Genomic DNA, 25,376 nt, shown 5'->3' on the forward strand with positions numbered 1-25,376 from the left:
TCCTAGCGGTGCATCTTGTAGTGCTCTGATGGTTGTTAAGAGATCCGTCACAGAGCTGAACTCTGAGAGTCAAGAGACCCTCGGGTAAACTCCAGCTCACAGGAGTCCTTCTGGTTCATTACACCACCCAGCTCTGCTGCTCCAGGTCATATTTGTCTTGGCAATGTTGCTTCAGCGGTGGTATAAGTGGAAGCTGGCCAACCCTGTCAAGGAGAGGCACAGACTGGCAGAGAGGCCTGGACCTCCCTTAAGGCTGGCTGTGTCTCAGTGGACGGAGCAGTCAGAGCCTTCAGTGTATTCTGAGAGAGCGGCAACACTGCAGCCTTTCACGGCCGGCTCGACCCTGCTCTATTAGCCGGTCAAAAAGCATAGCACAGGGCCTGACCAGGCATGAGATCTAGATCTCCAGCTACCTCAGCTCTCATTACAGTCTGCGTAAGCACAGGGAACTGAGGTCGTCTAAATATACTGTCAACACACTTAGCCCTGCCTGAAATAGATGCCCTCCATGTGATCACCGTCTATATAGAATCACTGCATAAACACTATGACTCATAATCATTTCAAAAAAATGAAAAGATAAATGTTGTTCTTTAAAACTTGGGACTATTTTTTGTTTTGTTTTGGCCATCACTTTTTAGTGTGATGCGTACTGAAATACTGATCCAACCTGAACCCATTTCTCTGACCATACAAGCACAGTTTTCCTGTGCAGTGACAGATTATTACCAATATTTTGTGATGATTTACTTTCAGTTTGACCTCCTAAATGAAGTGATACAGACAATCTGGATGTACTGGGGTTTTGTCTGATGGTAATGCATTGTCACCTGAACACTTTCAAGAGTTTTTTTATGACACTCTTATTGAGATTAACTTTAGGGCATTAACTGACGGTGACTGCTGCCCCCGTGGCACTGCTAACATGATGCTGCTTCACATGTGTTCAAACATTCTTATAGTTACTATATTAGCTAAACAAGTTTGTTCTACCATAGAAAGCTGTGTGGGGATTTTGTGGTATTAAGACAGGGTGACATTAACAGTCAGGAATAGACAAAGTGTGGTGAGGACACTGAGGACATTGGTCTGAGACAACCTCAGGGCTCAACATTAATGCTTGTACGCTTGCCCAGGGCAATTAAACTCTTTCTTTGGGCAAGTGGAATGCCTCATGCTGTTAAAAATAAATGTGATCTTTAATAGGGGCACAGAGTTTCTGCACAGTTCTTCTGATAAAGAAGCTAACAGCTGATGTAAAGAAGTTACATTCAGTTCATTATGGTGCGTTTAAGCTCCAAAGAGTAAAATTAATATTAGGCAAAGGTAAATTACATTTTATTATGATTTGTTCAAATATAATGTTGTAATAACTAGTTTTTGTTGAGAAACTTGAATAAATCCAGTTGTTTGAGGGGATGTTTTCACAGAAAAATATTTCAATAGATATTATAGATGAATTATGATCCCCAAAAACATTTTTATCAAATGGCAGAAGATGTTGTATACTGTACAGATTGTAAAGCCTTCTGAGGGAAATTTGTGACTTGTATTTTAGGGCAAAGCTAAAAAATTGAATTGAATTGAATGGAAAATAAAAATACAATCATGCACTTCCTTATTATTCACTGCAGTTCAGGTCCGGCTGAATTGTAGGGTGGGTGTTTGCATTTAGACTTACCCTAAAATCAGTCCAGTCCTCCTCAGAGTTCTTCCATAGGTAGAGAGTGGGAAGTCCTGGAGGTCCTGGAGGCCCGGGATCCCCTCTCTTCCCATCCAGACCTGGAATACCTTCAGAGCCCTAGAAAGTTGAAGTATTGCCAGTAAGTACAACATCTATATTTCATGAACGGAAATAGGACAAAAGATAAGATATCATCCTGTCAAAGGTAAGGCAAAGTTACTTTTACTAATTATTTATAAAAAAACAGAGATCCTTGTTGAAACCAGGCAAAAACCAAAGACCGGCTTTTCTTGGGACCTGCTGCACTGAAGACTGTAATTATAATATTTACTCCAGTTATAAGTATTAAAGGAAAACGGGGCCTATCATGACTGTCATACTAAGGTCAGTTAAAAATGTATAAAACATATTTACAGTTTCCAAAGCTCCCACAAATTGAGGAACATTCACTTTAAAGTTTTAAAAGATAAGAATATAAAATAAATATAGAAAAATGAACATGAAGACCTGAACAAACAATATATTGATCTTTTTACAAGTATTGTGTTTGTGTCCATAAGACTAACATAGCCTGTTATTTACAAAAACCTGCTGATTGGAAAGGTGCATATCATCTCATATAATTACATTTTCATTATGATGACAAAAAACACAAAAGAAAAATGCACACTTGGCCCATACACATCTTACCTTGTCACCTTTGAATCCATTATAGCCTTCTCTCCCAGCACATCCCTGTAACAACAAGGCATTGAGCTAGTTGTACCATACATCTACAGCTTATTGCAGTCTGCCATCATCTACAGGGTGATGATCTTACAAAAAAGTCACTGTGGTCTCTCCAATACCTTATTAATGCAATACGTTTTGAAAGAAATTGCTCTACCCTACAATTTCACAAGTTGAATAAAAAACAGTATGAGTCAATTTCACGTGGGTTGATGCAACCACACTGTTTTCTCAGAATAACCATAAACCTCCACTTACAACCAAAATATAGGCCCATCAAAGAGAGGCAATTTGGGGAATTACATAAGCCACTCTGGGAAATAGTCATGTATTGAAAAAAGAAACCATTTATACCGCGGCTGATATTTTGGTACCAGCAGTGTCAAAAGCCATTTTCTTAAGTGAACTTGACGTTTTTTTTAAGGAGTGGATCCCAACGTGAGGTTTGCAGCCCAGCCAGAGCTCTTAAATAGGTTGAAAACATAAATAGGTCGGAAAGAAATGTGCTTAATGTGAGAGGAGAAAATCTGAATCATATGCCAGTGCAGTGTGGAGCAGGAGAAGGGGTGCTTACCCTAGCTTGATAAAGACAGTAAGTAGGACAACAGACCAGAATCCTACCAACACCTTTGAACAAAGCACACTGATTGACACCTATAAACAACAATTTGGGAATTAGGTCTATTTTGTTGGCAAACAACTTGACTGTGTGCACCTTCCCAAAGTCATGTTGTCACAGTGAGGTTGCCAGGTTTGATACCACCATGCCTGTATAGAGAGCTCTACCAAGATTAGCTGTATCTGGCAAACCACACTATAGCCACAGAGAGTGCACTGAAGTGGACAGCAGATGGATAAACTGTTCTTTAACAAATAGTTACAAAACATAATTCACAAAAAACAAAAACTGTTGTTTTTATATTTCTATTTGAATGCAGGTTTAACAAATTAAAAACGTGTTAATCAGTGAGCTTTAAATGTTTTGGTCTATTTTTTAACTTTGGACGGAGCATTGCTCGCTGTTTCCCCCCACTTCCTGTCTTTATGCTAAGCTAGGCTAACCACGTCCAGAATGCGGCTCTGCTCTTTAAAGGTGATGGATATCCATCCTGTTATCTCACTCTTGGAAACAATGAGCACATTTCCCAAAATGTTGAACTATTGTTAAATTCAATTCAGTTTTCAATTTAATTTATTTTATATAGCCCCAAATCCCAAATTTTCCTCAGAGGGCTTTACAATCTGTACACATCGACATCCTCTGTCCCGGAACCCTCACATCAGCACAGGAAAAACTCCCTAAAAAAAACCTTTAACAGGGAGAAAAAAGAAAAAACCTCTGGGAGAGCGACAGAGGAGGGATCCTTCTCCCAGGATGGACAGAATGCAATAGATGTCATGTGTACAGAATGAACAGCATAACAGAGATACAACACATTCAATGCAAACCTCGATATAAATAAAGAGAACTGTGAGAGAGGGATAACCCTCCCTCTTTCAAATGTTTGTAGGAAGTGCAAAAACATGGAAACATGGAGTATGTCAGGAGGATCAAAAAGCTGATGGTTCTTTGGGACCTATTTTACCAATGATTGACAATAATAAGTTAGGAGTAATGAATGGATGAATGCTAGTCTGTTAAGGTTAGTTAAAAGTGCTAAAAACAAGATTGGGACTCTCAACATGGCGCCGAACTATGCTACCAACGCAACCATGCTGACCGAGCTGTGACTCAATCCCACATACACCATCCTGCTGCAACAAATACTCACCAGAACACCAAATATTAAATAATCACTGTTTCAAGCGTCAAGACGTTTACGATTAATTACTTTTTTATTACTTTTTAAAATAAAACTATTTATGTGTGACTGGTCTCTAAATATTTACGTCTTCAGCCAAAGGAAGGGAAGGGAAGTGGGAAAGAACTGAAAGACGGATTAACACATTGTCTGTTTTGGTCTTTTTCAAGGATTTGTGGACAATAACAACAATATAGACGAACATCAGCCTTCTACTTTAAGTAAATATCATATATTTCCAGTTTCTCCGATAATACCATGTGAAGGCAGGATTGATACTCTAATCCGACTTTACTTTGAGCAATCAATATACTCAGAGCTAAATCAATAATGACATATCCTTCTACAAGGGTTTAGGAACTAAAGTGTTTCCCCGGACCGATGTGTCCATCTTAAAGAGATGCTTACTCTCCTTCCCCGCGGTCCGATTAAACCAGAAGGGCCTTTGTGGATTCGGTAGATTCTCTGGTCAGATCCATAGAAGATGTTCCCTGTTCCTATAGCAGGTACAGATGGCAATGACTCCATGTGCTGAATACAGGAGTGCTGCCCTTCCTTTTTGTTTCTTAAAAGATGGTGATGGCTATTTGTCTCCCAATGTCCCTTCGACGCTATTGATGGTATCATGTTCTCATCCATCAGTAAAGTTACATTATGAGATTTCAGCTCAGACATTTGTGTCAGTGATATCGGTGAAGTCAAGTCGACTGTTTCTGCTGCACTTTTTTGGATGATATTTTTATTCATCATTTGGATGCCTGGAGAGGAAACAACGTCATGAACTCCTCTGTCTTCATTGTTAGTGGCCATCGTGATGTGACGTTCATCCACAAGAGCAGAGCCATGCCTTCGAGAGTCCCTCTCTAACAGGTGATCCTGAGAGGAGAGACACAAAAGAAATTGCAATCACACAGTGTCTTCAACGACATTAATTGTGTGTAATTCTGGAAAATAGACAGTAAAAGAAGAGTAGTCTGAGAATACGATGCAGGAGTAGGCAGGTTTTATGGTATGTAGAGGGTGGAGCACCTGACCAAAGTTATTACATTTGGTATTCGCCAAATAAATAATCAAGTAAACATCATATTAAATGATGTTGAAATAGAAAGAGTGTGTGTAAATATACTTCTGGCTGTGGTAATTGATCATAAATGATGTTGGATAATGATAAATATTAAATAGTAAGTTGATCAGACTATTTCATACCAACAAACTAAGGCACTATTAACTTACATGCTTTATAATGTTGTGATCTAGATTACCTTAAAACTGCACAGATAATGTAAAAAAGCACATCATTATTTATATCAGTCCACTTGCACTTGGTCCCTGCCAGATTGTTTTGTGTGTAACTACCAAAGCATGTTTCTAGTTTGGGAAGCTGATCTGCCCGTTCAACCCTGCTTGCTCTTTGGACTTTAGATTTTCTGCCTGCCTCTTTTTGATTTGTTTGCCTGAATGACTGATCTCCCGGGTTTGACCCTGCCTGAACATTAATTAAACTGAACGATCCTTCTATCTCTGTCTCTTTGTCGTGCTTTTGGGTTTCAGTTTGCATGTGCTAGTGACCATTACAAAACAGATTATTTTGTATGAAAACGTTTGGAACTTTGTTTTTGTAAAACTACTAGTGAAAGGGTTAAGGCGAGACAGAACGATAAAGGTTCAGCCTGCACATTTGTTTTTATATTCCCTTTAACTAATTCCCTTTAATTAATTTAATTTATGTGCATTCATTTTGCTATTAGCCTTGTAAAATAAAACAAAAAAGATGCATGGGATTGTTCAGTAATATTAATTTATATTGAAAAACTATAATGCTTTGTAATAAACTATAAATCATTTAAATAAAAATGCTAAAAATAGAATTGTAATTGAAGAAAATGCTAAAAAACACAACATGTCAGCACTGAAATGTGCTTAAGTGTGCCCTCGATTGTGCATTTCTGTTCTTACCTTAGACGATCACAGGTGAACGTCAGCATCTTTGTGAAAACCACCAAGTGGGTTTAAAGAAGACACTTATCCTTAAGAATGTGTGCTGAATGAAGCCCATTGACTTCTAGTCATTCCCTCTGTGTCAGTGCTGCCAAGAAAAGTATAAGGACCCAGAATGTCTGCTGCCATGTCCATTAAATACTGAACCACTGTACAGTAAAGTGGCTCTCCGTATCAGAGTTGAAGTCAGGTCACACTCCACACACTTCCTCTGCCATTCTTCTCAACAATCCAACCCCCTGGCTGAGAGCCCCATGCTTCTCCCAGTCCACACAATTCCATCCACAACAAGATTTCCTGACAACTACTAGTCAGACTAGATTGAAACCTGTAATGGAAATTTATCGACTATGGAGGACTGTCCCAATGACCTAGGTTACATAGTAGCATTGTCAAGTCAACACTTCTCCTAGATAGGTTTGTCCATGGAAGGTTATCTTGAAAGCATATGGTAAACGGTATATCCATGTTATTTCTCAAAATATAAGGCATCATGACTGTTGAAGCAAGTCAATCATACAAGTCTGGAACTGATCGACTTCAAAGACCACCTAATACAAAAACAAGAAGGTAGTGAAGAGGAGGCAGAATACAGAGGCAGTACAGGTTCTCATTCCCCTTATTCAGCAGAACACAATGCTCCTTATCCTGAACAAGCTGCCATTGTTGCTGCAGCTCTTCCAGCCAGCAGACACTTGATCTCTCTGCACCTGAGCCTATTTGTCCAGGTAATCCTCCCCATACTGCTCCTTACTATCACTCTGACAGAGGAGGACCCCTGTATTAAACAACTGAGTTTAAAATCAAACCCTAAACCAACACCAGCATAAAGACCAGGACCACGTTGAAGAAAACTAAATACAGTTTCTTTAGTGATTCCATAGAGTGAGATGGGATCTTACTTAGATTGGTGATTCTGATCAATTGTGCGAAGCTTCGATTACGTATCGTCATCAGTTCTTTTAATAAAAGGGTCGATTCTAGCTCCACCCCTATTCTGTGTCTATGCTGACATCGGGCCACATTTATTACCTTGATTTCTCAATAATAATAATATAAACTTTATTTGTATATTATATGCAAAAAGTATATGTATATATCATTTTCTTATAAATGTTACATAGTGCTTCAAAGCTAGAAAATAAAAGATGAAATAATAATGAAATAAAATGATATACAGTACACATTGATAAATAAACTGTAATGAAATAAATGTTGCTTTTTTAAAAAAGACTCTTTTAATAAGAGATCCAAAGTAGGGGTAGATTTAGCAGACCTAATCTCAGCCGGTAGGTTGTTCCAGGGTTTGGTCTCCTGGACTGAGAAAGCCAGATAGCCTTGAGTCACCAGTCGGGCTCTGGGAACGCTCAGAAGGCCACGACCAGCTGATCCGACCACCGCACAGGCACAGGGGTGTCAGGTCTGTCATATAACTGGTGGCCTGGATATTTAAAAACTGTAAGGTCGTCAATAATATTTTAAAATGACTATAAGAGTGAGCGGGAGCCAATGCAGGGAGGCCAGAACTGTAATGATATGATCTTGTTTCCTTGAACCAGTGATAATCCTAGCTGCAGCATTTGGGACCAGTGGAATGCGTTGGAGTAAATACTAAGTAATGTGTATTGGGCACTACAGTAAACAAGATGAGAAAAAAATGAAGGCATGGACAACCCTGGGTAAATCTACCATATGGTAAATGGTCTTTACTTGTATTTTATTTCCAGTCTTCCGACCACTCAAAGCGCTTCAACACTACATGTCATCATTCACCCATTCACACCCATTCATACACTGATGACAGGGGCTACCATGCAAGGTGCCACCTGCCCATCAGAACTCTAACTATCATTCATCCCTATTCTTACACCACAGGAACAGCCTGCAGGAGCAATTTGGTGTTAAGGGCCTTGCCCAAGGAAACATCGACATGGACTAGCGGAGCCGGGGATCGAACCACCGATCCTCTGATTGAAGGACAACCCTGCCACTCTACCACTGAGCCTCTGTAGCCTCATATATGAATTTTAAAATGAACTTGAGTTGAAAGATGCATGACTGAACAACCTTCTTTACTTTGTAATCAACACAGAGGCCAGAACCAAATTATAACCCAACCTTCTTGCAGATGGCATAATGTGATAGGGTTCCAAGATTGCAGACCACCTGACTGTTGGAGTTGGGTGTGGCAAACAAAATCATTAATGAACGCACAGTAATGGACCATAGATTGACCCTCAAGGAACGCCATGGGGAATTTCCAACAGCAATAGAAACGGTTCTACTATACAGATAAGGGTGTATTAGTCTCTTCTTTTAGACCAACCCAGGATTTTGCTGGTTGACATGAACACCAACATGAAGCAGGAGGAGCTCAGTGAGTACTACACATCCAGTGTGTTTTGGGGTTAATGGGGGGATGGAACTAATTAGTTTTCTTTCAGGTTTTGGAGGATCTCATGGCTGGTCATTACTAATATTGGGGGGAGGGGTGTTCCATATTTGATATATTAAAGAAGCAAATACATGCTTGTTTCTCAATGCTCCAAAAGATAAGTTGAAGTACTTTTATTGTCACTACAGGCACGTAAAGAACAGAAGGGAATATCATGCGTACAGAGCTGTAATGAAAGAGAAATACAACATACGTGATAAAAGAAATAGCAGCAATTCCATATCTTAAAAAGCAGTAATATACAACAATAGTTAGAATATAACATTTTAGCATGTGTGCATGTTTGCATGACGTTGATCGCATGTTCGGAGCATTACTACTCTGCTACTAGTCTATCAGCTCAGCATCCTGACAGCCGATTAGTGCTGAGAGACTATGTCCATGTTTTTGTTCTGATTGCATGATTCAATTCAGTTCTGATTGGGTGTCAGTTGCCCTCTGTGTTGGCTAAACAGCCAGAACAACACTTTTCCTACTCTCTGTTTTTTTTTTGTTGCAGTTTCTCATTATAATGTGACTGAAACATAAAGATCCCAAAGTGCAATGTCACCAAAACTGTCCAATGAATATGTTTCCTGTCAATCCATACTTCACCTTCACAACTCTTAAAACGTTTAGTTTTTACTTTAGCTCCTGTCCCTTTTGCTAAACTAAAGACATCAGTGTATTACTTGTCTGAACCAAATTAACTGAACTTCAGGAGTCAGCATTTTTAAATTCCAACTAATCTTGATAATATCACAATTGGCACATTCTGGAAGATCAGTTATTTTAGTCTTCAGGCATGTAACTTACAAGTGAAACAGTTGCCTGAATGGAATTGTGAAAAGGACAAACAAATGTAGAAATTCTGTCCATTAAACCAAAGATTTTTTTATCTGACATCAGACACACTTTGACTAGCGGTGATTAATATACAGCACAAAAAGAAGATTTAACATAAATTTGTGTGAGGTATGAGCAACAATAAATGAAGTCATCTATATTTTAGGTCAGAACTTGATCTCTGCTAAACCACAGAGCTGGGCAAACACATCCCATCATCTGGAGCTGTACATAACGAGCAGGGTGGTTTTGCCAAAACGCAATGTCGAGGATTTGGCTGGAGGAGGGTTGCCTAAGGACATGTTTGTACACAGCACAGGAAGATCAGCAGGGAGGCAAAGACGCCTTAGCAGCATCTGAGGTCTACAAGTTTACATTGTTGTTTGGCTCGGACAGAGAATTTCCAGCAACGCCTTTTCACTTCAGCTCACATGCTTTTGCTCTGTGCATGCTGTTTAAGACCATCACAGGACGTCTGATCAGAGACCCAAAAAAAAGGCTTTCAAGTGCACAAATGTGCTGGTGGAGAGCAGAGATAATTGATATGTATCAGTTTACACAGGCCTCTACATATAAAGGGCGTTTGCTACCGGCTGGAGTATCAAAGACCCATTACAAAATAGCTAAATTAAGAGAGTCATTTTAGATCCATAGAAACATAATCACGTTCAACTATCAGCACACAAAACCTAGGAAACACATGTCAAAGGAAGGATTCTTCCTTACTCATTCATATTAATAATAATAATAATAATTGATTGTACTTCCTCTACTCAATCACCCATTCATACACTGATGACAGGAGCCATCAACATTCACCATTCATACACGTTTCACCTTTACACGTTCTGATCCGTTAACACTGACATGGGGACCCGTCCTTGGCTGTACATACCTGATCTGTCTGCTGCCCATCCACAGTCAGTCCCATGCCGAGAGGGTCCTGCAGCCAAAGGCAGCCAAGCACACAGGTTAACAAAATCCACATGTCTACAGCATGTCCTCCTCACTCACTGCAGCTGCGTCCAGAGCCCATATGCAGTCCACTGGTCCTGTCAGGAGCAAGAGCTGCAGGCGTTTCCCCTCCTCCAGATGTCCCTCATAGAGCCAGCAGAGACACACCCAGGACTGTCATACACACTATACACTGCTCTACTCACTCAGCCCTGAGACACACTGATGCTCATCTCGTTCACATAGGAAAGATACTGCTGCTTTCACATCAAAGCCTCATGACATATGTTATGGCCGCGAAGTGGAGGAATTTTAAAACAGCTTTCCCCACTGGCATCTTTCCATGTATGTTAAGATCAGATAACTGTAGGATCAAAAGGTAGAGAGATACAGGTAAAGAAAAATGGACTGTAAGGCAGAGCGGGCCTCTGGGCAGAATATTCTCACGATTTCTAATTCAAGAATATATGTGCTAATAATAAGGATGAACAATGAGAAATATACAAAATTAATCTGTGGCTCAGAGGTAAAGCAGGTAGTGGGTCGTCCACTGATCAGAAGATCAACAGTTTGGCAGTGTGTGAGTATGTGTGTTAAGGTTTGGATTAGTGTTCTGGACCAACAAAGGCGAAAACAGACTTGGGGATCTTTCCAAAAGGTTTAATTAGAACAAATGAGCAAAAAAGGGTGAAAAACTAAAAAGCACAGGTGGCGACGGCAGGAAGCTGGCACGAGGGATGAAAGACATCGGGAGAGCAGAGAGAAACCAGAGGACAATACCTCAGGTAGGGAACGAGGCACACGCTGGAAAAAACAAGGGACAAAGAACAAAAAGAACTGCAGCACTGTGAGTATTTCAAAAAGCCAAGGAACTAGCGCAACGACAGCAACATATACTGACCCACTACCAAACAAGACAGAATTATCTGGCACAGGAGCAGAGTGGTGACCGGGTTTATATGGAGAAGGTGATTGATGATGAGTGACACCAGGTGTGCCATGTTGCCGCTCTGGAGCCACACCTCCTGCCACAGAAAACAACAAAAACACATCAAACAGAAAGGCAAAACATGTCAGTGTGTGGATGATTAGATTTGAGGTGGGCACACTGCACCAGTGGGAAAGAAAACCAGAAGGGAGAGAGATACAGAAAAACAAAAAAAGTCCATTTAAAATACTTGTGGGTTTGTCAAAAAAACTCAAACAGAAAAAAAAAAATATGAAAGTGAATGTCAGTGTGTGGATGATTAGATTTGATACTGGTGGGCAGCCCACTGTCATCAGTGTGTGAATTAGTCTGAATGGTATAATGTTGACATGGAGTGTTTAGTGCTTTGAGTGGTTGAAAAACTAGAAAGGAAATTCAAATGCAAGTCCATTTAACATCATACTTTTGGGTTTGTCAAAAAAACTGCCAATGAAGCATTTTGAAACAAAACAAAATATGAAAGTGAATATATATGATATGAAACTACTCATTGCAATGCATGAATAAAGACAAGGAAATACACGAGTGAATTGAAAAGTATCTAACTATTCAGGTGTTGAATTTGGCAGAATGTGTTGTTTGAAGGAGGAGAGTTGAGTTGGATGTGATATAGCTCTGCGTTATAAACCACTACATCTGGAGGGCTGATGTCTGACACACATTTGCCTGGACTCACAGTGAATGGACTCAGCTTAATGTGTATTCTACTGCTCTACTGCTTCTCCACCCAACACATCTGCAGGGTTCAAGGGAAGAAGCCATAAACATAGTGTAGCCACCAGGGACTGGTGAGTAGGGCAGGTGTAGCCAATCATTGATGCAAGTCTCCGCCCACATAACAGGACATATAAACACAGGCCTAGTCATGGCCAGCTCTTGTTTAGTGATTCAATCTCTGCTCTGTACAGTCTCAAGCCAGGTACAGCTAGCAATTGTCAGGATTTAACTTATGAAATCATTTCAAGTCATGCAAGAATAAGTAAACAAGGTGCTGAGGTTGCATTAATCTGGGTTCCTGCTCACATAGGCATTCTGGGAAACAAAAGAGTGGACAAACTAGCCAAAAAAGCTGTTAACAAAGGGATCATTGATACACAAATATATCTATCAAAATCAGAAGGAAAGAGGATTGTACAGAAGGAAACCAATAAAGAGTGGCAGCAGCACTGGGATCAGGAGACAAGAGAAAGACATTTACACTCAATTCAGAAGAGTGTTGGTATTGTGAGAAATGGGGGAGGAAACAGAAAACAGGAGACGGTCATTACAAGGATAAGAATAGGGCACAGCAATCTGACCAGTACACTCCACATTATAGGGAAGCACTCAAGTGGTTTTTGTGATCATTGTCATGTACCAGAAACTATACAGCATGTGATGGTTGAATGCAGGAGATATGAAGCACAGAGAAAGGACATGTTGGAAGGAATGAAAAGATCGGGACTGACAGGAATAGGTGTAAAGAATATACTGGAGTGTGGTGGAAGTGGGCGGGGCGGAATATGCTTGGGCACCTTCTTAAGAAGAACAGGTCTGATGAGTAAAATATAGCATTCTGGACGCGGTAGGAGTTAACTAACTCCAGAAGATGGCAGTAATGCAACGCTAAGGATGCAAGCTGCTGTTAAAACCCAAAAAGAAGAAGAAGAAGCCAGCTCTTGCCAGTTGTCTGGGGTCCTACCACTTCCTGTTTGTGGTGTATGTTGGCAAACAAAAAGACATGTGGCAGGTATGTACTGTTGGGATTTAACTAGACAACTAAAACTGGTAGCTTTAAACAGGTTTCATATGTTTTGATTGTAGTCAGTTACATTTTACATGTAAATCATATAATTCATTTAGCCTTGGTTCCTTACTATATCTTTTGCATTTTATCTTTTGTGTTTTGGTACATGGCCTTCGGTATGGTTGTCAGCTGCTGTTTCTAGGATTTAAACGTTGATTATATACAGATTTTCTACATTTCCCTTTGGCATTTGTAAACCGGAGCCAAAGCACAAGGTTTTTATAGCTTTCAAGCCAGGCCCCAATGATCTGGGTTTCATTATTTGCTATCACCTGAGTGAAGCGTTTATTCTATTGCATGTTATTTATCTCCATGGAGTTAACTGTGTGTGTGATTTTTAAAGTGTAGATTCACTGCATGTTAACTATTTTATAAAAGTGTTTGGTTAGGTATTTTAAGTTGTATATCACTTGTCCCTAGTTCCATAAGTCCTGCTTGAAAGCTTAACAGCCTATTGTTGCAGAATGTTTGTATAATAAAAGACGACTGACTGCTCTCCAACCTAGTGTCCTTGTTTTTTGATTTTATTATTCCTTATTCCTGCGTTGTAGTCTAGTCTTGCTACACAAATAATCTCACTTTGTCTTTAAATACCTCACACTTTTGAGCTGTCAGTTTTACTCCATGTGCCTGATAACAAAGCAGCACCTTTCTCAGATATTGAAGATGGTCCTCAAAGGATTTGCTGTGGACAAGATTGTCATCCCAAGCATGGCTGAGATCGGATCAGGTTAAAAAAAAGAAGGACCTGTCCTAACACTACACTTCACCTCTCTGGTCTGGCCTGCTGGATTCACTGTCTTTAGCCTCCCGACTTTCACTCTGTGTCACTCTGGTCCTGGCTCTGCACTAGATGAATCAACACATCTGCTTTCTTACAGTATATGGAGAAAGCTTCTTTTACCACAGCAGGTGTGATTTCTGGATGCTGCTCCATTACACTCATTACCAAATGCTCGTTGACATTGTAGCCAATAATCTGTGGGTCTGCTACTCCTGGCTCATTCAAAACAAGCACTGGCACAAGTAGCTCTGGCTGTGGACCCCTGCTCGATCCCAAATTGAACTTCAGCTTTCCCCCCATCAAAAGGTATGGATGTTTGATTTGCTGCTTTGCCAACAAGAGTCTGGTAATGGCAGCGACCTGTCAATCACAGTAAGCCCCGCCCTAAAGCACACTCTGCTTTATGGTCTTTTTTGGACTTTCTTGACTCGCAAAACTTTTAAAATGACCAAACATCTTATGTTTAATTCATGGCACAATTCAAACAGGATAAAATAAAGATATTTGTCTATTCCGACTGTGAATATTTTACTCCGGCTTTCTCCTCCGTTAGTGCTTCCCGCCCCACATTGCACTCTTTAAAAGGTAAAAAATATTTTTGATACTCAAAATGCACCGCTATCCCATTCCAAGTTACTGTAAGTAAACCAGACCTCTTAAATATTAAGTCTCTCTCTGACAAGACTTTTATTCAAAATGAGTTAATTTCACTCCGGTGGCAGGAGTGAAATTGAATCATCCTCAACATTTGTTGTGTTCAGTTTTTAGGAAGATGAAGACAGTTGGAGAACAATTAGATACACAATAGGATGTAGGCTCTACAGGAGGATTTATTTCACTGAATAACACCATTACAGAGCTAACAATTACTTTAAAAACATGTTTTATTTTCAATTAAGGTTCTGAACTTGCTCTCTTTAGCAGAGATGAAGGAGTCAAGGTGGACTGAGTTCTTTGGTCCAGATGTTTCCCAGCTGTTGGGGGGGGTTTACTCCCCCGTGGAGGAGGGAGAGTTGATCGTTAATTCCTGATAAGTTAGTTTTGTTGTTTTTGATGGTCTGAACTGATGATGTGACAGTGATCTGGTGTCTCCCTGCAATGGTTCAATAAAGCGACTTTGAAAACCAAAACTCTCTCCTCCTCTCTCCTTCTCCTCCTCCTCCTCTCTTTCTCCTCCTCCTCCTCTCTTTCTCTCCTCCTCTCCTCTCTTCATAAAAACAACGTGAATTAAAATAAATATCTTCAGAGATAAAATAATTGTAGGAATTATCCATCAGTGTGACAAATAAAAAATGATAGAAATTGATATTTACCTTTTAATAGAGAAGGTTCACACTTGCCCTCCACCTCCTCTACTTTCATCTCTCCTCCTCTCTCTTCGTAAAAAAAATGCAAAATAAGTGAATCAAATAAAAAATCTTGAGAAAAAAATTTAATATATGAATTATCCATCATTATCAGAAGAAATTGATGGTAATTGATATTTACCTTTTAATAGAGAAGGTTCACACTCGCCCTCCACCTCCTCTCCTCTCCTTGTCTCCTCTCATGTCCTCTCTGTAAAAAACAAATACAGACAAGAATTAGTTAGAATTTTAAGAAAAAAAAAGCAAATATATGAAATATGCATCTGTATCAGAAAAAATGATAGAAACTGATATTTACCTTTTCAAATAGAAGGTTCAGACTCGCCCTCCACCTCCTCTCCTCTCCTCCTCTCCTCTCCTCTTCTCTCCTCTTCTCTCCTCTCTTGGCAAAAATAAATTAAGACGTTAAGCAAATTTAAAATCTTTAGAGAATTAGGATAAACATATAAAGCATCCATCAGTATGAGAAAAAAATTTAAGAAATTAATATTTACCTTTTTAAAGAGGAGGTTCACATTAACCCATCACCTCCTCTCCTCTCCCTAACAGATTAATGAAACACGAGTTTTAGAGTTATAGTTTAAAAATCAAGTGAACAGATTATTTATTGATCACAACATCAATTTTGATAAGAAATAAACTGATACTCACCTTTTCTATATAAGGGTTCATACTCACCCTCCACCTCCTCTCCTCTTGTCTCCTCTCCTTGTCACTGAGGACTCTTGTCAGACTGGGGTGGGCAGCGACAGACATGTGGACCCTCCTGACATGGTGTGGCCATCCTATTAGTTCTCTGCACAGAGGAGCTTCACTGGGGGGTCGAAACACGTTGGAGGTTCACGCTATCCCCCCCAGCCCACTCTCTGTGTGCAGACACCCTGCTGAGTCTCAGTGCAGCGACAAGGAGACCTTTCTCACCACAGCAACGTCCTGAAATCTAAAACAACTAAATACAACTTAATAAAACTATATACAACCTAATAAAACTATATACAACCTAATAAAACTATATACAACCTAATAAAACTTAATACAACTAAAGACAAACTAAATACAACCTAATAAAACTTAATACAACCTAATAGAATAATGATACTTAAACTCTAAACAATTCAACACTCATGTTAATCATTACTTTAAATAAATAATTTAAAAGTGAATCAAATTAATTAATTTTAAATAAATGAATAATAGTGTTTATTATTGTGCTTTACCTTACCTGGAGGTTCAGTGCCCCTGTTGCACCACCAGCTGTCCAACTGGTTCCTCCACTCCAGATAGAGCCTCATGTCCCTCGCCCACTCCGGCTCAGGAAGGTCCCACAACGGCCGACCATCACTGGGACTTACCTTTACAGGTCCACCAGGTCCCTGAAGTGGTTGAGGTGGACTTACCTTTACAGGTCCACCGGGTCCCTGAAGTGGTTGAGGTGGACTTACCTTTACAGGTCCACCGGTCCCTGAAGTGGTTGAGGTGGACTTACCTTTACAGGTCCACCGGGTCCCTGAAGTGGTTGAGGTGGACTTACCTTTACAGGTCCACCGGGTCCCTGAAGTGGTTGAGGTGGACTTACCTTTACCCTGTGTTGGTTGAGGTGGACTTACCTTTGCAGGTCCACCGGGTCCCTGAAGGTTCCACCGGGTCCCTGAGACGTTTTAGCAGGACTAACCTTTATAGGACCATCTTGTTTCTGGTGCTTAACATTACCTGGAGGTTTAGTTGCTCTGTTGCACCACCAGCTGTTAAACTGGTTTGTCAACTCCTGCTCAGGGTGGTCCCATGACGGTCGGCGCCCACTGGGACTTACCTTCAACGGCTCACCAGGTACCTGAGATGGTGTAGGTGGACTTACCTTCAACGGCTCACCGGGTCCCCGAGGTCGTTTACGGGGACTCGACCTTGAAGAGGTCTCACCTGGTCCCTCAGGTGGATCAGAGGAGCTTTGGAAAACAACAAATAAATGATCAGAATCATGCAGATGACTCACAATGTTATTTAACTATATCACCAGAGGACTATTGTCCAATAGAAGCACAGAGTGAGTGAATTGGACCAATCAACAATTGAATAGTAGAATCTTCTTCAATCAAACAAAGACAAAACTGAGGTAGTTGTTTACGAAGCCAAGAAGGAACGATTAGAAGTCAACGTTCTGTTTAAATTGACAATGTTGAAAACCAGAGACCAAGACAGAAATCTAGGTGTAGTCATGGACTCTGAATTTCAACAGCCGTTAATCTGGAATAAACTCCCAGAAAACTACAGGTTGACTACAAGTCTCACTTCTTCTAAATCAAGGCTGAAGACTTTCTGTTCGCCGCTGCCTTTCATCAAATAATTCTCTTAAACCGCACTCTAACTTTTGGTCTTGTATTTTATTCCAGTCTTATTCTATTTTAGCTTGTTTAGTTTTCTGTTCTCTTGGCTCTTTTACATTTGAATGTAATTTTATGGTTTGTTTCTTTTAAACTTTGTCTCAATGATGTGGTTTAATGTGATGAAAACTTTGAATGGCCTTGTTGCTAAAATGTGCTGAATAAATAAAACTTACCTTCTCTTGCTTCGCCTTTGGGGGGAACTTGGGGGGACGCTACAGGAAGAACTAGAGGAGGAGCTTGAAGAAGAGGAAGAGGAGGAGCTGGAAGAAGAGGGAGAGGGGGAGCTAGAAGAGGAACTAGAGGAGGAGACAGAATAGGATTTAGAGGAGAAGCAAGAGGAGCAACTAGAAGAGGATTTAGAGGAAGAGCTAGAAGAGGAGCTAGAGGAGGAGCTTGAAGAAGAGGGAGAGAAGAAGATACAAGAGGAGTAAGAAGAGGAAGGGGGAGTAGCAGAAGACCCAGGGTCACAGAGAGCTGAGGAGCCAGTCCTGGGTTCTGAGGCTGGGGTCCTACGGAGGATGAGCCGGGGGATGCCAGGCCGGTTGGGGTCCTGGATGAAGAAACTCTTCCAGGTGAAGCGTTGACCCGCCTGAAGGTAAAAATAAAATACATCAAACTGCTGCTCCACATCATGGTAACAAACCTGTTAGTATTAGGAAATGTTTAGGGTATTACTTTACAGTAAAAGATCAAAAATGGGCAGATATGAATCTCTTTAACATTGTGAGTGACGGACATGAAGCAGATGACAAGGAAACACTCAAATACGCCAAAACTAAATGAATTCTTTCAACAATAGAAACAAATGTTTTAAATGAAAAATTAAGCTTTACAATCAGAGATCACATGAATGAGATTCACCCCAAAGACAGTCTAAGTTAAATAAGATACAATAATAAAAAAAACTCTCCTTCACTCCCCTATTCCTCACCCTTTCTTTTTCTTTCTTTTCTTTGTTTTGTTTTTGGTTTGGTGGAGTTTTGTGTCTCTTAGTTATTTTTTGTTATTTATACATGGAACTTGTATAAAAGTATTACAAATGTGCAATGTACTCTGCAGTAAACAATTGTCTATGAGATAATGAAAGAAACTCAACAATAAATGTGTGATGTTCAGGTTCTTGGTGTTCTTACCGTGCTCCTGGTTGGAGTGACTGTAACCCTGCTGCCAGGGTCGTAGTCAGGTGGGGGCCCGGATGAGGAGCCGATCAGGGAGGTTGGACTGGTGATCCTGATGCAGGTGGTCCAGATGCCGGGCCGGTAAGGGTCCGGGATCTGGACGCTGCTGTAGGTGCACCGTTGGGCCATCTGAGGGTAAAAACAAACACAACCCTCAGACCACTGATGCACTTCATGCTCATTTATCACATATTGTATTAAAGTAGCAGTAAATAAAAACAGTACAGTCCAAACTGTCTGCATTTCTTTCACAGTGTTGTTACTGCAGGAGGCCTTACATATGTCTACATGATGCTGGTATCAAACCCACGAGCTCACAGTCACCACTGATACAGTTAAATGTTATATATATATATACTTTATATATGATACAGTTTACTTGTACAGAAAAACTGTTGACTGTAATATTTCTGCTGCAGACAATTCATCTACTAATAAAATAACACCTGACCTGGTCTGATATTCACTACATCATTATGTATTCATAATAAATGAGCATATGGAGGATTAGGCTGTAGGTCTGACAAAGTGACACATTTATGAACCAAGTTTGGTGTAAAATAGCCTCCTGATATATGAAAACATGTCCCAAATATGTAGGAAATGTGGGGATTATGATATTAATTAAAGATCAATATTATTGCCACTGCTCGCATCACTTATGATCTGAATCACCTAGAAGTTATATAAATATATAAAACAATATTTTGTTAGCTAGCTAAATATTTGTTAGCATATTTTAATGCTGGACGGAAGGTCCGAGATAAAACAAACCAAGAAATCAGCTTTAGTTTAGAAACACTTGTTCAGACTTTGTCACAACAGTCAAACGTCAGTCCTAGAGGATTCATTTACTGTGATCATTAAAATATTACTAATATTAGCATTAGCATCGGTGTGTTCTGGACGTTCAGAGTCTCAACGGGGAAATACATAGAAACAAGGTTGGTCTAGAAAGTTTATAAATCTCACATCTCTCCAGCAAAAGTTCTCTAAACTTTGACAGTAGGTCACAAGTAGAGGTCGAGATGCAAACAATCGCAGTTTGGTGTTTTCTTCTCAGAGAAATCGTGGGGTACAAGTAGAAACTTCTGCTTTTCTGACTGATAGAACGTTTGTTTGTGAACATTCCAAAAGACGCACATTGAGGGAAACATGGCAACCATGGAATGTTCAGGTCCCTGCTGAGAACAGGTCTTACCTCAGAGTTCCATCAGGTCCAGATCAACAGTCCTCCGCTGCAGAAACAGCAACTAAATACAACTTTATGAGGAATATCCATCATGTGACTAAGACATAAGCTCGAATAATAAAACTACATTTTGACTCACTGTCTCCTGTCATGTTTGAGAGACATGTGACCTGCCCAGGGGTCAACCACAAATGAATTCTCCTCTCAGACCTTTTACAAAACCCTGTCTTAGATAAAGTCCAATAATATAGAAATGCATGTTTGCATGGAGCTTTGAGGGCGTCAGGTTGGACACTGTCCTTGGTCCTATATGGTCCTCCAGTGTCCACAGGTTGACAGCATGTGGTCCTGATGTTTTACAGGTTTCCTCTGTTGTTGTGATGCATTTATACAAACAGGAAGCCAGATTTTCAGAATAAGTGACACAAACTATAAAATATATTTACTATAAAATGAACAAATATTTTCTGCAGTGTGTTAACTAGCCAGGCAGCTACAACATCCAACAGAAAACCAATCATTAACACAGTTTAATAAAACATTCAACCCTTTGAGTGTGTGTATTATTCTTTGAAGCAGTTCTGTATACCAAGTACTACAATTGCTTGTAATAGAGAGGGCCTTCATTACTATACCTAACAAGCTGTTAGAGAACGAGCTCGGTAGGTTGGGTAAATTTGTCAGTGGATTCAAAACAGTGAGTTGGGGATGTAAGGATCCAATATGTGCAGTCTTTGTTAAATTGGGATTTTCTATGTGGGGGGCTCTGATCCGGAGGGGCCGCCGCTCCCCATACGCAGAGTACGCAGAGCCAAAATTAAGGTTGCAAAAAAAAAAATCCATGATAGTCGTTATATTAGTACATTAAAGAAATTAGCATTTTTTATATGTTGCTTAATATGTACACTGTAGATTTTGAGTGTGTTTGATGAGGTCACATTAAGAGCTGATTTTATTTTCACAAAAACAAACAACAAAAACAATATGTCTTTAAGGTACATTGACATGGATGAACACAAACATTTGAACAAATAATGGGCAATGGTAATCCCTTTGTTACTACATTTTCTAGTTACACTGCATCATGTACATCTAATTCATCACCTCCCATATGGTCTGATATGGAGATACCACATCATTACTTTCCCTTTTCCTACAGGCCAAGTGATCAGCTGACCTTCTGGTTGCCACCCACTTTCTGACAAACCTGGTAGGCTTCCAAGATTTGAGAGGAGGGCCAACCAGCTTAATGAACATCAAAGCCGACACATTCTCCACATTCAATCTGGATCTCAATGGAGTCACAACATTATTCATCTCTGAAAACCCCCTCTCACACTCTGCACTGCTGACAGAAATGGTATTAACGGCATGTCTAAGTGTGAGAAGGGCCTTTTGCATTGTGTCTGGTTTGTTTTTGTACTCACGGTAAGCTTGTTTCACTCCAGTGAAACCAACTTTTACCTGGTCACAGAGTTCCCTCAACTCACTTTCCCCATACATCACAGGTAGAGGGCTCGGCCATGTTTCGGGATTCAAGATGTTAATCTTGGTGAAGAGAGACTCCTCTTCACTCCTCACCATTCTTTCCTTCATGCTCTGGCATAAGGCCTCATAAAACTTGGTTGGGTTGATGACCTTCTGCCCTCTATCACCATGAAGTGCTATGCCATTGAAAGACCCTTGCTGCACTGCCTCACATGCCTTTCTATAGAAGGGGCCATTTTCTGGATCCTCACTCATGGCGGTAAACACATCAGTCTGTCTTTTAATGAGGTTCACTGCTTGAGACAGTCTAATGTCTCTGGCCTGCAGGGCCTCAGACAGGTCTTTGAGTTCCTCCAGTGCATCCATCATTAGTCCCAGGTTCCTCAGAAATGCATCCGAACTCAATTTAACAGCTAGGCCCGAATACATAGATCTCTCACTTGATGTTCTGTTAACATCTTGACCTGCAGCTGTGAGATGACTGTGGAGTGCAGCATACATCATCCAAATGGCTTTCACTGTTCGGAAAGATGAAGCCACCCACCTTACCCCTAAGACTCTACCGATTCTCCTAAGACACACACCAACCTCAGAAGCTGCAGCATCAAGTTCTCTAAGGTTCTTGGGTGACTGATGGTATAGGCAGTACAACTTGTCAAGGAAAGCTGTAAAGTGGTTGGTCTCAGTGCATGTCTTCACAGCATCTGACACAGACAACTCCAACCTGTGGTTCAGACAGTGCCAACCAATGAGACCTGGGAACTTAGTTTTAAGTTGTGTGTACACTCCATTCTTTTTCCCACCATTACGGCAGCTCCATCAGAGCAGAAACCCACCAGACATTCTTTTAGAAAATCCTCATGAAGACCATGTTTTAAGAGGCATTTGAGTAAATCACCAGTGATTCCATCTGCTGTTGTACTTTCTAATTCAAGCAAATCTAAGAAGAACGTAAGAGGCTCAGAATCATGGACAGATGTTCTGAGGTACACAATGAGACACGATTTCTTACTGAATGAGGTGCTTTCATCCACAATAACTGTGAGCTTTGGCTGAGTCTGTTTAATACTATTCAGTAATGCCTGTCTCATCTCTACAGATATGAAATGCACTATGTCTGCACATGTGACGTTGGAATGGAGTACACGGCCAACATTTGCACCATTCATCCTCTGTAGCTCTACTAGGTTAGGATGATCAGAGTAAGGCCTGTTGCCCTTTGCCAGGTAGTACGCTGTCCTAAAGACATTGTGAGTTGATGCTAAAATTTCACCTTGTGTTTTCAAAAAACTTGACTCAAGAGCTTGCTCACCTTGTTTTTTCAGTATATCTTCTGCAATTTTGTGACTTTGGGAGGCACTATGTTCATTTATTTTTTTTCTTAAAGATTTCATTTGCTTCTCTGTACTACTGCCATATGGACCTACTCTGCAGTTTTGCCATTCACTGGAAAATGTGTATCTGAGTTTACCTGTTCTCTCTGCCCCAAGTGATGATGCCGCACTGCATGTTTCACATCCCAATTTTTTATTTTTTGCCACAAGAAATGGGTAGGTTTTTTTTAAAATAATCATATTGCTGTCTCTTCCAGCAGTCAGGGAAGTTGTCAGTTGCACCTACATGCTCATCTGCACCTGTCCCTCCCGGTCCATCCTCAGCTCCTCTGCCCTCAGTGTCCTCATCTCTGCCCTGTCCATCCTCAGCTCCTCTGCCCTGTCCCCCTCAGCTCCTCTGCCCTCAGTGTCCTCATCTCTGCCCTGTCCATCCTCAGCTCCTCTGCCCGGTCCATCCTCAGCTCCTCTGCCCTGTCCCGCCTCACCTCCTCTGCCCTCAGTGTCCTCATCTCTGCCCTGTCCATCCTCAGCTCCTGTCCATCCTCAGCTCCTCTGCCCGGTCCATCCTCAGCTCCTCTGCCCTGTCCAGCCTCATCTCCTCTGCCCTCAGCTCCATCCTCATCCCTGTTCTGTTCAACTCTGCATTTTTAGTTTAGTGGAGGAAGAGACAGCACTTAAGACATGACAGACACACTATCAGGATGAAAAGATCTAGCAACAAATCACAGCTTGGTTACAGTGACTTCTGCACACGGGCCTAGCTTAATTATTTCAAAATTATGTCTTGGATAGCAGCTGCCCACCTTTTGAAGAAATCTGTAAGCTTCCTCCTTTTTGTTCCACTCATGTTTACCTTTTATCTCTGAAATGTTCACTTGTTGACTTTCACCCTAAGTTAAGAAGTAGATAGAATGTCTTTTAAAATGGTTCATATTATATAATGATGTAATCAAACGTTCTTTAAATAAAACACTTTTGAATGAATGAATGAATGAAGCTATCTTTTTCTTAAAGGCTAGCCGATAGGCTACGTCACCATCATGTTAACGCGGGCTTTTAAATCTAACCTGCTGTGTAGCCTATATGCAAACATTAAATCACAGGACCTACTGTACTCACAAATAAATAGCCTAGGCAATGCACTGCAATTCATAGATACAAATAAGTTTGAAATTCATCCAGCTAGGAATGAGAAATGTGATTCGGAGATCGCATAGACTACTTGCTAAATCATTTAGAATTAGCAGCATTGTTCTTTTTAACTAGCGCTTGCCATTTGACATACCAGTAGCAGGCTATCCCTGCATGTCTAAGGTTAATTTTTCCTGCTTAATGAAAATGCAAGCCCATATCTAATGATATTAGCCTATTGGTGATGATCGACCTCTTTCAAAATACCGTGCACCTTTAATTTAGTTTCTCTTACCTCGCCATTCACCTGTCTACTACGATAATTATGTCTGATGATGACCGTTAGAATGATTTGACGTTGTGTTGTCTGATCTGGGGGAGGAGGAGCTGCTGCGCAAGTTTCGTGCGCGATATGCCTACTTCTCAAACTTGCTCCAGATGTCTAGGCCAGCCTATCCCTACTCCATTATTTAGAATTGTGTTTTAAAACAACATAGATTTGCAATGGAAAAGTTGTAAATGAGTAGGACAACATTGCTCGTGATGGACTAGGCAGACTGCCAAAATCGGCTGGAGCTGATCTGCTGCGCAGAACTCCAGACCCGGCCGCTTATGTGCCGGGGCTCCGCCCGGACAGCCCCGGCCCAATTTAACCTCTGGTTTAAAGTGTTGTTACCTCTTGTAGGGAAATTTAAAACTGGTGGAGTTTAGGTATCATTTCTTAAGATCAAAATGATTGAAATCCCCCAAAACAAGGATGAATAGAGCTGGTACCAGATATATTGCAGAGCATTATTCCCTCAAGATTTCTGAAAGGAAATGTAATACTTAATCTTCAGGCAGAATAGTGTCCACTGGGCAGGTAGAATACAGGATTTTGATGAACACTGAATTCTCCCTCTGCTTTTTAATGTTCTCACTTTTTCATGTAGCAGAAAAAACAAAAAAAACATGTTGTTAAATACAATGCCTTGAAATTATCAATCAATCACAGCTGAGTTCACAATGCTTCAAAGCTTCTGTAATGAAAGAGCCTTGTCTGTCCCACGAATTTAACAGCTTCCATCAGCGTTGGGCACAGGCTCCACCGAGTGGCTTCATGAGTAACTACAGCTGTACGTTTGAAATGTATTATATAACCATGTTAATCCCATTGAGACACCTGAATTGCGGCCCACCCAGCCTGCCACAGGAGAGACAGAGGATTCTGCTGAGCTGAATAACCTACCATCATGTGCTTCACCACGTCGGCCCTCCTTCCGAGCACTGACAGAGGCTGTTGCACGGTCCCGCCATGGGG

At 40.7% G+C, this 25,376-nt stretch overlaps 1 protein-coding gene across 1 annotated transcript; it reads right to left on the minus strand.

Annotated features, from left to right (window-relative positions):
* Positions 1 to 359: 359 nt before the first annotated feature.
* LOC129100637 (uncharacterized) lies at positions 360 to 20,482 on the minus strand. Its single transcript, XM_054610071.1, has 10 exons — positions 20,133 to 20,482; positions 18,887 to 19,060; positions 17,927 to 18,342; positions 16,980 to 17,315; positions 16,051 to 16,186; positions 11,356 to 11,472; positions 11,228 to 11,251; positions 10,389 to 10,436; positions 1,682 to 1,801; positions 360 to 431 (listed from the first exon to the last, which is right to left on the minus strand). Exons 2-10 carry the CDS (start codon positions 19,058 to 19,060, stop codon positions 360 to 362), a joined length of 1,443 nt encoding a protein of 480 aa, XP_054466046.1. The 5' UTR covers positions 20,133 to 20,482.
* Between the last annotated feature and the right edge of the window lie 4,894 nt (positions 20,483 to 25,376).

Source organism: Anoplopoma fimbria, chromosome 13 (assembly GCF_027596085.1).
Source record: "Anoplopoma fimbria isolate UVic2021 breed Golden Eagle Sablefish chromosome 13, Afim_UVic_2022, whole genome shotgun sequence".
NCBI lineage: Eukaryota > Metazoa > Chordata > Actinopteri > Perciformes > Anoplopomatidae > Anoplopoma > Anoplopoma fimbria.

Bases quoted from the DNA above. Each gene is read 5' to 3' on its own strand.
- LOC129100637 (XM_054610071.1), bottom strand. From the start codon at position 19,060: ATGGCCCAACGGTGCACCTACAGCAGCGTCCAGATCCCGGACCCTTAC. The intron at 18,343-18,886 runs GTAAGAACACCA...TTTTACCTTCAG, and splicing joins TCACTCCAACCAGGAGCACG to GCGGGTCAACGCTTCACCTG. The intron at 16,187-16,979 runs GTAAGTCCACCT...TCGACCCCCCAG, and splicing joins GACCCGGTGGACCTGCAAAG to TGAAGCTCCTCTGTGCAGAG.